The sequence below is a fragment of the Euwallacea similis genome, chromosome 12 (genome assembly GCF_039881205.1).
Source record: "Euwallacea similis isolate ESF13 chromosome 12, ESF131.1, whole genome shotgun sequence".
In the NCBI taxonomy this organism is placed as follows: Eukaryota; Metazoa; Arthropoda; class Insecta; order Coleoptera; family Curculionidae; genus Euwallacea; species Euwallacea similis.
Genome location: NC_089620.1, coordinates 2,129,124 through 2,141,965, shown reverse-complemented (window position 1 = coordinate 2,141,965; position 12,842 = coordinate 2,129,124). Strand labels below are relative to the sequence as shown.

Below are 12,842 nucleotides of genomic sequence, written 5' to 3'. Positions count from 1 at the left end.
AGCTACATGTAGGGAATATTTTTATACCGTTTTCCTAAAAGTATTGACAACATTGTGTGCGGATGCCCGAATGAACCCGAGTCGACCCGAGCCCAACACATTGTGCCTTTCTCCCCATTACAGCTGTGTGATTTTGAAAGAGTTCCCGATTTTCGTCATGCAGTGATTTTTTCCTAATACTTTAATAATACAAAATTAATTCTCCAACTTATTCCACGATGGTAGATGAAAAACACTTAGCATTATCCGGCTTAATAAAATCAGTCCACCAGCAGTTACGAGAGGATAGTAAACTTCATGGAGCTGAATCGGCTTGGATCAGCCACTGTAGAAAAAAGGAAAAACTCTCAGAGTATGCAGCTGCCATGCAGGACTTGGCCATAAATCATTGGGATAGGAAGAAAAATAAAAATCAGAAAGTAGTATCCAGAATTACATGGGTGTATAAAGCATGTAAAACATACTTTGATAACATTGAAGAGTTTCGACGAAGAGAAAACTATGTCTTTCAAACTTGCATGGGCAAAACCGAAAACTTACAAACTTTATCTATAAAGCTAATAAGTGAAAGTACTAAATATACTTTATTGGACGTGGGGAGTTGTTACAATCCATTTTCTCAGTTTGAGATATTTGATGTTACTCCCATTGACATTGCTCCAGCCACCAAAGAAGTGTTAACTTGTGACTTTTTAAATGTTCCCACTGGCGATAGCACAATTATTAAGCACCAACACCTTCTGCAGCTTCAAGAAGATTACTATGATATTGTAGCATTTAGTCTCCTCTTAGAGTATTTTCCAAGTGCTGAGCAGAGGCTGAAAAGTTGTCTAAAAGCATATCATTTATTAAAAAACGATGGTATTTTAGCCATAGTTACCCCAGACTCAAATCATGTAGGTTCAAATACCAAAATTTACAAATCTTGGCAGTGCATTTTAGCTGAGCATGGATTTATTCGAGTTAAATATGAAAAACTTCCACATCTTCATTGTATGTTATTTCGTAAAGCATTAATTCCTTTAGTTGCAAAAAGATGGGCTACAGTGCATGAAAGTCAAAAGTTTTATAAAGACATGTTTATTCCTCAAGACTTCAAAGAAGTTGAAATTAAATAAATGACATGGCCGGACATTGATTTCAAGAAAGTGCAGAGATAATTTTTTTTATATTATTTCCTATTTTGGAGTTTTTGAAGTATGTTAATGCCTCAGAAATAAGCAATATGTGTGCTGTAATAATTTCATTTCAAGTACTTAAATGGGAACTTGATGTTTCTCTACAGTGCTTTTATATGCATGTATTTTAATGTACTTTAAGAAATCCTCAAAAAAACTCTTCACTGTTGTTAATCTAGTAATTTTCTTTAAAATTATTAATAATCTTCCACATCAGCAGTCATAATGAGCTGGTGTTCCATCTTATTGGAAAAAACAGGAATTTTTAATCATATTAAGGGGATTCAATGTGACTCATTAAGATTACCGGACACATCTTGCAAAGTATACAACTGGTATTGATTGAAAGTTAATTTTCTGAGAAAGAAATATTGATCACCTTTTAAATTAATACCGCATGTAAGTGAAATCGCATGTAATGATGAACAGTCTAGCCACACCATAATTCAAGCTTTCAAAATGTCTTCAGATTGAGGACTAAATCATCTGATATATGATTAGTCCCTTATGATACATAAGAAAATTATTGATGTACTGGATATTTCCAAAAGCTAAAGGAGTACACAGCGATCATCTCAAAGAAAATCGTAGTTTTGCTGGATAACTCCATGTAATGGGCTAAGAAGAAGCACTCTAGGCTCTAAAGCTGGGCGAATGCGGCTTCTTTTCAATGACTCATTTACATAGTCATTTTTTAATCTTGGCTAACTAAAACGACATCATGGTGATGAATTATTACCGACCCTTTAACGTGGGAGCTGCTTAACAGATGAAAGATTGGGGCACCTTCTGGCTACCTGTCCTGCACACTCAAATGCATGTATGGCGCACTCAGGACAACCAGTGCTGTTATCCAAAGAAATTTTAAAGAACCTGCCATTAGCAGTCTTGTTATATATTAGTCAATTGACTAACCTGAATTTATTAAATTCCTGCTTGAATAGGACATAATGCGAAGTATAAGACAAAGATATTAAGATAAATAAATACATTGTAATTAGCAAAAACCGATATGTATTATGAATATAAAACTATAGTTACACATCTATATGCTATGAGTGCAGTTCCATAATATTTTCGATCCATTTTTTATATGCAGAGACTTTCACATACACTCCAGGCTTATTTGCATATCCACAGCGCTGGCCCCATGACGTGAGTCCATAGAGGGTAAAGACCCCTGTTAAAAAAAAGCAATATGTTGCTTATTTTCTACATTTGAGAGGGGATTGTCTAATACAGGGTGTTGCAGATTAGTTTAAATTTGAGTTAGATTACCATCATCCAAGCATGCCAAAGGGCCTCCACTGTCCCCGTCACACGCATCTACGCCTCCGGTAAGGTACCCAGCACAGATCATCCCGGCTCCAATGTTTTCCCCGTATATGTGAGCCATTTTGCAAACATCTATCTTTTGAATGGGTATCCAAGCTGCACGAAGTTTGTGAGAATATGCTATAAATGTACCCAATATTGAAAATGCATTCTAAAATTTAATATTTTAACAAAATTACAAACCCGATTTCCCGGTTTCGACGGTTCCAAATCCGGATATTGTGCAGTTTAAATTTCGTTCGTAATCCGCAGATTCATCCGGCAAACAAATGGGCTGAATGTCCTGATTTAGTTTAAATCCCTCTCCTTTCAGGAGAATCATCGCTATGTCGTTTCCCATCTTATGGTCCTTTCTGAAGTCTTCGTGTAGATAGTATTCTTCGATGAACGCCTGTTGCTCAGTACCTTATAACATCTGTGTGTTTTGATAGAATGAATTATTTCGGGTAAAATGACTACCTTCCTCTTCATCCACATTGTATTCTCCAGCTACCACAATATATGCCCCTTTCGGATAGCCTTCAAGGCAATGTGCAGCAGTTAGAACCCATCTGGAAGCAATGACTACTGCTCCACACCAATGGGATGATTTCCCTTGACCGTTTATTCTTAGGGCTGCCTAGATAGGTTGCATGTCGAAAATATATAAATATAAAAGTAAATAAGAAACACATTACAACTATTACAATTTTTGCACGAAAGAATTGATTTAATAATCTTTATTTTCACTCGCCTGCCATGGATAATCTCCAGCGCTGGCCAAAGAACCCTTCACAACCCTGAAGTGGACGTCCTCACTTTGAAGGAAAATATTGTCTTTCCTATATCCACAGCCAACAGGCGCCACAGAGGAGTTTCTATTATCTGCAAGAAGTAAATTGTTATGTTAACTGATAGGCGTGCCAAATGCTGATCAATTGACCTAAATTTTGTATAACTGCAGACCCAGGTGTACGGCCACCGTTCATTCTCTTCGCTTCAATAAAAATACCAGTTCCCCCACAAATTACTCCCACATCCTCAGAATGATCACAGTTACTCTCGCCCCAATCCCAATGAGTGCACTTTTCCAAAGCACTTTCGTTTCCTTTGCATGATACCTGGTCCAACCATATAGGGCCGCTACCTATAAAGACATAATAATAACCATTCTATGGCTATACGAGTGCGAACGGCTACTTTGTCCAAAGTACGCATCTTTCTTGACAAAGGCTGGCCCAGAATATCCCAGTGAGCTACACACGATTTTAGCAGCGTCTTCATTGAAGTCATCGTCACAAATGGAACCCCATATACCGAAATGCCTGATTTCCAGTCTACCTTCTCGTGCATTGCTTCCGTTTACGAGTCTTAGGGCAATAGGAGCCTAAATACGATATTCGTTAAAATGTACTATGGTTTGATATTGTTTTCGCCTTCTTTGAGGTCACTTTGAAAGATTTGTTGAAGTTTGAAAGGATATAAAGTAGATTTGTAGGTAAAATATAGTGCGAAATACGGGCTGTAAAGCGTTTACACACTTCGTACGTAAACTTTCCGTTCGTGCGTAATAAGCTTTTTATAACCCTCGTTACATAATATACTATTACGCGAGCCGACCACACTGTGTTGACATTGACAGGGTGTTATAGGAGCTTGACACTTTTCCTTGACAGCACCTTGCACACGAGTCATAGTTTACAAAATGAGGCACGAGTTAATACGAGCAATACAGGAAACATTAAACATACATTGCAATGGTGACCCGCTTCATCCGAATTATCTGAACAATCATCCAATCCATCGCAAACAAAGGGCATTCGTACACACTCGTTGCCAGTATCACATTTCCAATAATCCGGTCTGCACGATTCCTCCGGCGTTCTACACACTACTCCTGCTATCTGCAAATAAAAAAGATATTTTTGAAAAACTTATCTGCTGCATACAAGAAATTTTGGAAAATTGGCAATATTTGCCTCATTGTCTGCGCAATTATGAATGCCCCATCCAGCAAAGTTGCATTGCATGATACTGGTTTCGTTGCCGAAGCATTCGATGTCGTCCATCATGTAAAGGGTGTGGTTCTCTTTTAAGTGTTTTGCATAATGTGAGTTTCCTTAAGGAGGATCATTTTATTTTATTGGCACGAAAGAAAATTGACATGGAGATACCTTTTACTTCTAGAGCCCCAAGGGGGAACCCTAATTCTTTGCATAAGACATTGGCATCAGTGATTTCAAACTGATCGTCGCAGATGTATCCAGTTTTTTCAAATACTGAAAAAGCATTGTTTTGTCTTAGAGGTGGCAGATCTTTCTTTTGGCAGAGGATCTATCTGATCTTATCATTGAGCCTGGAACTGTAGTGAAATTCTTACCTGTAACTTCAATTCGGCCTTCATGAGGTTGGTGTCCACCTGCCAATTTGACTCTGTATCCGAAATCTTCAGCCCTGCAGTCTTTTTCATCAGCCCGATCACCACAATCATCGTAACTTAGAATAAAAAAATAACTGAGTTGGGATGTGTGTGTGTGTGTGTGTGTGTGTGTGTAGGAGTAATGTGTTTATAATTATTTCGATTAAAAGTTTTACTTTAAGTGGAGTAAAAAAAATGTTTTTTGGCTATCGCAACTGGCCTTACCCATCACAAATTTGGTCCGAATTAAGACATTTCCCATTAGGGCACTTGTGCTTATTGGAACAATCTAACGAAGTTGCTTTTCTTTCGTAATAGTCGCATGGATAGTAATTTTTCAGAGCGCCAGTTAATCCAATATTCTCGCTCGTTAGGAAGCACGCTTTATCAACTTTTCTGCAATTATGGAAATGACTTGTGAATGGAACTTAAAAAACTAACTTCTAGTTAGCCGCGAAGATGCAACAGCATACCTCGTAGCGTGTATATAGCTCTGTACAACATCTTCATGCGAGAATATTCACTCCCCTTGACTTTTTTTGTTTTAAGACTTAGAAAAATGTGTTAAATACAAAAATTGTCTAAGATTTTCTTAAGAACTTTGTGGTATGAAAGAAAAAACCATTTCATTCCGCCCTTTCGAAGTATGACTGAAATTTGCTTTTTTTAATGCTCTGTATATTGTTACTATATGTATTATAGACTCATAGAGATTTAAAAAATATAGGGTTTAACAGTATTACATTCAATATCTCTTTTTGGCCAAGCGAAGCTGGGGGCCAGCAACTGGACAAAGCAGTTTCTTTACTTGCGACATATATAAAATACGTCGCGTATGCGATAAAGGCCCTTTTATACACTGATATAGTAATATATTCTGTAACACACAACACAAAATGTACACAACAATTTGATAAATAATTTATCTATCCCTGATTAATTCTGCACCGTCCAAAATACCACATTTAATGTTGATGTTATGGTTTGTACCCAGAAAAGTTTAATTAGTCCTGCGTTACAGGAGAGTATTAAATCGCGACAAAAAGGTGAAGGTAGAGTTTCCTTAGGAAAAACGTTTACGTGACGAGGCAGACTCATCGTGCAACCTCTACTGAGAACAAACTTGTAATGTCCTCTATTTATTCATTTTTCCGACATAATACCTTTTGACATACTACTCTTTATTTTAAGATTTTTTCCCTGAATCATTCACAAGATCAATAAAATATAAGTATAAATTAGATTAGCTAATCTTGAAAGGGGGCATAGCATATTTCACGGCAAGTGCGAGTTTTTGCTGTTGCACCTTCTCAATTCGCCTTGGAAAGCAAACATTCAGCAAATAATTCCACTAAATATACACTATCTAAGATAGGCATTTTTCCATTGGGGCATATGTTTTTTTATTTGTAAATTTTCACGGATTTTCACTTACGAATTTCGATAAAAGAGGTATGTCGGTTTTTTCAAACTACGCAAAAACTCAGGTGGCACTACCTATCAGCTAACTCTAAACAGAGATTTTAGTTGAATTTGTCCACCTCATAAAAATGAAACGAATTACTGAGCTCATTCCACCGTCACTGACCTATAGTTGAACGATTTACATTCGAATTTCCTGCTATCCATGCATAACAATGCGCACGTTGAGTAAGTCACGTTGTCCCATCTCTGCTTTTCTAGGACGTCTAGCCTTGAGTTCTTGTAAGGCCTGAATTCGTCCAAATATGTCTGGCAGAACTTTTCGTCTTTACCATCGTCACAATCCTACAATAAAACGTGCAAAACCTTAATGGTAATGTAACAAAAAAAAACTTAAAATTGGAGCCTTTCGACTTATTCGCTTCACGAGACGTGCATGCGTACAAAGTAGGCATACACGTTATGCCGCGCATATCTGAAGACACGCTCATGTAGATGCCGTTTGGAAAAAGTTGAACAGTTGAAACTTCACCTGCAGGTAAACTTGAGATTTTAACCCAAAAATAAATGAATAAAACTACGTCGAATCCGAAAGTTGAGCCTCAAAACAGATTTCATCCCAAAGTATCGTGAACTATTTAGGTATTCCTACTTCAGATTTAAAAAGACCTTTTCAATGCTCCGATCAAATTGCTTACCCGCACATTATCACAGACAAAATTCTTGTCCACACAACTCTTCTTATCACACTGGAAATCAGTGTCGTAGCATCGAGCCTTCCTTTTCTTTTCAACTCGAACATTTTCAGGTGCCAATGTAACTGGTTCTCCATCTTCATACTCAAACACGTAATCAGCCTCGGTGTCCGTAGGAGGCGTGTCCGGAAAGGGAGGAGGCCACACTTGAGCCTGCTGCTTCTGATATTTCGAAGTCGTAGTTCCGTAACGTATATTTCGTGATTCGTTTGGATCAAATATGTCTGTGTAGTCCGACGATTTTTGATTGTTAAATCCACCTGAAACTGCTCTGGTTGGTTCACTAAGTGGCTCTACTCGCAAGTGCTGCTCAGATTGAGAGGGGATTTTCATTATGTGGTGGGAGCTGTCGTCAGGTGGTGTCACAAAATCTGCTGTGAAGAAAATCAGTAAGGAAGTCAAGAGAGAAAGAAGAGAAAAGTCAAGAAAGAAGAAAATCAACAAATAGTTGAAACCGAATTAAGATCTAGATTATACCTTGGCCTACGGTCCTTACAGTGGAGGCACCATAAAATTCGCTTTCGTCCTCGTTATCTTGCTCTTGCCCTGTTGTCGACGGTCTAATTGTTGCCCACTTCCCGTACGAAAACTGGACTGAATGGTCATATGGTTTTGGACTGGTGATTGAGAAAACTCGAGATTCATCCCCAAAATTTCCCTGTTGCCCTTGTTGGCCAGCCCTCGGACTACAACCTTGACCTCGACATCCTGCATAAACTTATCCAATTTAGTTGTTGTCGGTTTGGTGCTACCAACTCTTTTAACCTTGAGGATTTTGGAAAGAAGGGTAACCCCTTACATTTTGACCTTGTTGACCACCTTGTGAATTTTGATCTTGACCATTGCAATGCGCTCCTTGACAACCATGGTAGATAGAATTTGTAGGATAACCGTTTGAGTTGTAGTTTTGCTGATCATAAGGATTTTGATTGACAATTGCAGGATTTCCACTTGTGGTCAAGCATTGTGACCCTTGACATCCATATTTATTATCCCCTGAAGATGGGCCATATTGGTCGTAATTTGTCGGGTAACCAGTTGGCAACCGGCCTGGTTGGTTATTGCACTGCCCATCCTGACAACCTTTTTCGTTGTGATTATTCTGAGACGTGTGCGAATCGGTTCTAATGTACTCATGGGGTAACTTGAAGCCTTGGTTATTAGTACGGCCATATTCGGGATCTTAAAGGAAAAATGCAAGGGTTTATTGGCTTCTAAATTGATGCCATCAAATCAGTAGGAAACTCGAGAGCTTTCGAGACCTGCCACTTCCCTCGTATGGACGATCGACTGGAGAGAAGCCGACTAGTGAGAATTTGAAGACTGAAGTCTTCAGAGTGCTTCAGTTGACCATACATAGAGAGATAGATGATGGACTTTGTCACCAGGGCTTTCGAGTTTCCTATTTCTTTTATATCATTTACTGAGCTCAGACTTCGGTTAACCTACGATCCACTCGCAACAGACATTACTTAACATAAAAGTAAAAACCAATGTACTTAGGTGCACATTTAACATACTACTCATGCATGATACATGAACGCACTGCTCATGCGCCGATATCCTTACGTTAACGCCCACATACCTACTTGAACTGTCTTATTAAAGTTTCCCTTACGTTTTCTCACGCTTTACAGTGAGTAACACTGCAGAGGCCTGCAGGCGTGGGTTGACGAGATGGCCAAAGAACCGGAACTTGAATTGAAACTTGAACCAAGTAAACGGAAATTGAACTGAAACTTGAACTAAGTAATCGGAACTTGAACTGAATCAAGTAACAGAAACTTGAACCGAGTCAAGTAACAGAAACTTGAACTGAAATTTGAATTAAGTAACCGGAACTTGAACTGGACCAAGTAACCGAAACTTACGAACGAGCCTGGACAATCTGAGTTGATACAAATGGATTTTTAGTACCTTTCATGAAATAACTTTAGGGATTACTCAGTGAGGTGAACTGATCCGCACAACATGAACTGCCACACATTACTTGATTATTGGTAGATCTTACGATTAATTATTTTCGATAAATCACCGTGGTAACGTTACCTTGATAAGGATAAGTTCCATAATCCAAAGTAGTCGCCTCAGTTTCCTCATTCTTGCAATCTACGTTATAAGGAAAATCACACACGTTCAACACAGGATTGAATAAGGTGCCGGGACCACAGTCCTGAACGTACGTTATTCCATTAGCACAATTCAAAAACTTTTTGCAATCACGGGGATGCTTCGTTATTCCCTGAAAGCCTTCGGGACATTTAGGCTTTGAAGGTGCAAACGTGGTCCTGCCGTAACAACTGCCCTCTCCCTGAGAACATATTTTATTGTAGTTAGGTCTCGGCGTGGTCCTGGAGCCATAAAAGGAAACTGATCTAGAATAGTCTCCAGTAGTTGCAGATTCGTAAAAACCGCTTCCAGATTGTTGATTTCCTCTATTTCCAGAGTAATGCTGTCGATAGCCTTCAGATCCTGCGTTACCATTTTGTGGCTGCCCGCAATTTCGTACCAGCGGATCGCAGCCCACGCCTCCAGAATAGGACCCATCGGAATGTCCTTTAAAGGCCCGAACACCACCCCCAGGTGAATAGCTCTGGCTACTGTAGCTGTTTCCTTGAAGCGTGCCGTCACAGTTTTGGGTTTGAGAATTGCAGAGCTGACTGGATGGGAAATTTTGCGTCCCCCCGGACGCTCCATAAGAAGCCTCCACGACGCCTTTCTGGTAAGGTGAACAATCTTCTTCCAGTGTATCACACATTACGTATTTAACATAATAAGTTCCGGCTTGTTGACTCGCGCGTCCTTGACCTGAAGATTGCACTCTATCGCTGGGAATATGACTTCCTTGTCCGCATTGCTGATTTGCGGGGTCGCAGAGGGCCCCACCGGGCCCCAGCACGAAAATGCCTTGCTTGAAAGTCGTGCAGTCTTCCTGGCTGGGATTACACATGACGTACTGTATGTAAACTGAGTCTTGCTTCAAGGCGCCATTAGCCTGCTGATGTTGCGGACTTAGGTAGCGATGGAAACCTCTAGTTCCATGAACGTTGGAGTTGCTGCTGTCTTGCGGAGCAACGTGCTGGGTACGGTACTGCGATCCGGAAAAGTCAGTACTTCCTCCATATTCCTCTCTAACGTGACTCGAAGTACTTTGACCTGAAAAGCAGGTGGTTTCTTTAGCATGATTGCAAACATTCAGGTTCGTGTCGAACAAAGTTCCAGGAGGACAATCACGAGGAATTTGCCGCCCGTTATTGCACTGGAAGAACTTCGAACAGTCGCTGTAATGTGGAATGAGCCCTGTGAAGTCCTCAAGGCACTTTGCTTGCTGATAGGTCTGGATCTTTGCCGACTTTCGCGAATAGGCGGAATTCGCAGCTGACATGCCTAAATTAGGGTAGTGAGCGTCACGAGGGTCGAAATAACACTTCCTTACTCAAGCATTCGACTTTTTGGGGATAATCGCACTCTAGAGTCCTGGGATTAAACAGAGTGCCAGGAGCGCAGTTCCTCGGACCACCTCTACCGTTCCAGCAGTCCAGGTATTGGTTGCAGGCGGCGTCATAAGCAAACTGTCCCGAGGCCCCTTTTGGACACCTAATGCAATGTTCAGTCAAAAAACCTTTTTCTTTTTTAAACCAACGTAAACCTGTTAAAAGCTTGAACATTCTTTGACTTGTCGATTTTCCTCTTATACACCACTCTGCTGTTCAACGTGTCCTTATCTACGATATTTAAATTGTGCTCTGAGAGCACATTTTTAATCTTGTTCGCATCGTCTTCTGAGATGTATACAGGGTGGATTTGGGTGTCCTGGTAGGATCTAGGGTGCAAGAAATCGAGTTATCGTACTGTTCACGTATTCTTCTCTGGGTATTTAGTATAAATTACTATTACCAACCTGTCAGAAGCCTTTGCCTCGTTTAGGAAGCTGGAAGTGTAATTTTTATGGTGTATATGCACTTTACTATAGTTCGTATGGTAGTAAGGCTCTGATAGCGTTTTGTAGTGTGACGACTTTATTTTTATACCCGCTGTGTAGGGCTTTGAAGTCTGCTCAATTTCGTTTGGGTTATAAATCTAAAACCCCCCCACAAGCGTTTAATTTGTTTAAATTAAGTATCCCTTACACCTATCACTCAGTGAGTGCAGTAGCAAACTTACAGCTAACGCTTCTGCGATGCACGCCCACATGAGGAAAATCCTGAACCGGGACATTTTCCACTATTTCACATACTCAAACAACTAAAGCTCCGTCAAACAGAAGGATGACCGCATAAAATGGCACAACAGCGACGTATTTAAACGGTCTCATCTACGATAATCGCATTTCTTAAAATCGTTATCAGCTCTAGAAAGGGTCAATGAGTAAACAGTAATAATTGGACTAAATGAGATTACAAAAACAAAGTTGTTGAATGCTGGGGTCATCGCGGTAAATAAATACAGGGCGTTGGATTTATTTGCAGACAAATGAATTGTATTGATGAAAAAGGCCATAAGATACGACCGAGGCAGCGTTTGACTATTTAGAGAGATACGACTTTAATAAGCTTTTCATTGCATAGGTAGATGGAACATCCCTTTCCACGTGCATACCTGTACTTTTGGAAAAATCGATTACCAGAGGAAGCTCCATTACAGGTAGCGGGGTTTAATGTGATATGTAGGTCTTAGAGCTTAGAAAAAGTATTATTAACTATTATATTGTTATGTAAAGTGTATTCAAGCTTTTGAAATGGCCGCTAGAAGGCGTACTTGTCTAACGAGGACTGCCAGCGCAAAAAAGAATGTTTTCAACATGTCCCGAACAGTTTGTTTAAATTTAACCAACTTGGACCCGTTGAAAGTAAATTTCATATTTGCTTAGCAATTTACATAAAATTATTTACTTTAACTTCTTTTGGACGCATTTTTCCTTGCCGAGTAATAAAACGCGTAAAAATTGCTCCATTCTAGAGCAAACCGCGAAAAACCTGACATACCAGTGCATGTTAAATCCTGAAACCCTCGGAACGTTTTCATTTTCAAAAAAGCCTTTTTGGTAAATGGCGCATTGTTTTACCCACGGATTGCGCGGGGTGCTTCTGAGAGTTGGGGGCGCGTAGCTAAAGCAGCCCTTGGCATGGAAATATTTCAATAATAAAATCAAAAAAACTACATTTAATTAGTAATAATCGACAAAAAAGTATTTATTTTACTAGGCGAAAACGTAATCTACTACCCAAGCACCAAGGGTAAATTTCGAACATATTTACTTAATTATACATGGTGTTTCATTAGACAGTATACAGTGTGGACTATGAAAGTCTCGTAGACAGTCGCAAAAGTTTTTCGACGCATGCATAGACTGTCCACCACGTGCTATTTAACTAGCGATCAGATTATGTAGGATTTGTTCCTTTGGGAACACCTTACACACTAAAACCTTCCCTCTTCGTCTCGCAGTGTTGTTTAAAATTACTTCAAGGGGTGATAGGTGTTTCTGCTATTCTTAATTTTCGTCTCTTCTGATTCTTTCGTGTTTTTCCCTTTCACTTATGCCCCCCCCCTTACGTAATTGCCCATGTGTCCTCATTTTTTAACATTGCAGTCCACGGATTTTCCACGTTTATAGTCCCGTTTATTTCTTTCTAGCATTTGTTCCTATATGTATATTAGCTATCTTAGATACATAGTGTCTTTTATAGTATCTACTGCTATCCCACAGTACCAGCATTCTGGCCACTGTTCTTTACATATCGTATATAGATA

The 12,842-nt window shown here is 39.6% G+C and overlaps 2 protein-coding genes across 5 annotated transcripts in view; one reads left to right on the top strand and one right to left on the bottom strand.

Annotated features, from left to right (window-relative positions):
- Nucleotides 1-11,493, bottom strand: part of LOC136412754 (uncharacterized) — a 139,032-nt gene extending 127,539 nt beyond the window's left edge. The window contains exons 1-21 of one of the 4 annotated variants that reach the window (XM_066395936.1): nt 11,253-11,453; nt 10,990-11,168; nt 10,738-10,911; nt 10,525-10,685; nt 9,138-10,475; nt 7,854-8,270; nt 7,566-7,796; nt 7,032-7,462; nt 6,500-6,678; nt 5,137-5,307; nt 4,873-4,988; nt 4,667-4,771; nt 4,472-4,611; nt 4,244-4,396; nt 3,693-3,879; nt 3,436-3,639; nt 3,243-3,377; nt 2,973-3,128; nt 2,697-2,918; nt 2,457-2,633; nt 2,228-2,358 (exon numbers count right to left, since the gene is read on the bottom strand). In XM_066395936.1, the coding sequence (XP_066252033.1) occupies nt 2,231-2,358; nt 2,457-2,633; nt 2,697-2,918; nt 2,973-3,128; nt 3,243-3,377; nt 3,436-3,639; nt 3,693-3,879; nt 4,244-4,396; nt 4,472-4,611; nt 4,667-4,771; nt 4,873-4,988; nt 5,137-5,307; nt 6,500-6,678; nt 7,032-7,462; nt 7,566-7,796; nt 7,854-8,270; nt 9,138-10,475; nt 10,525-10,685; nt 10,738-10,911; nt 10,990-11,168; nt 11,253-11,306 (5,058 nt within the window). In that variant the 5' untranslated portion in view covers nt 11,307-11,453 and the 3' untranslated portion in view covers nt 2,228-2,230. Of the gene's footprint in view, nt 1-2,066; nt 2,359-2,456; nt 2,634-2,696; nt 2,929-2,972; nt 3,129-3,242; nt 3,378-3,435; nt 3,640-3,692; nt 3,880-4,243; nt 4,397-4,471; nt 4,612-4,666; nt 4,772-4,872; nt 4,989-5,136; nt 5,308-6,499; nt 6,679-7,031; nt 7,463-7,565; nt 7,797-7,853; nt 8,271-9,137; nt 10,476-10,524; nt 10,686-10,737; nt 10,912-10,989; nt 11,169-11,252 lie in introns of those variants that run through there. The other 3 variants (XM_066395935.1, XM_066395937.1, XM_066395938.1) reach the window with 3 other exon arrangements.
- On the top strand, nt 161-1,148 carry Samtor (S-adenosylmethionine sensor upstream of TORC1). The gene has a single exon (XM_066395412.1). The coding sequence runs from the start codon at nt 219-221 to the stop codon at nt 1,116-1,118; it is 900 nt and encodes a 299-aa protein (XP_066251509.1). The 5' UTR covers nt 161-218; the 3' UTR covers nt 1,119-1,148.
- Nucleotides 11,494-12,842: the final 1,349 nt, after the last annotated feature.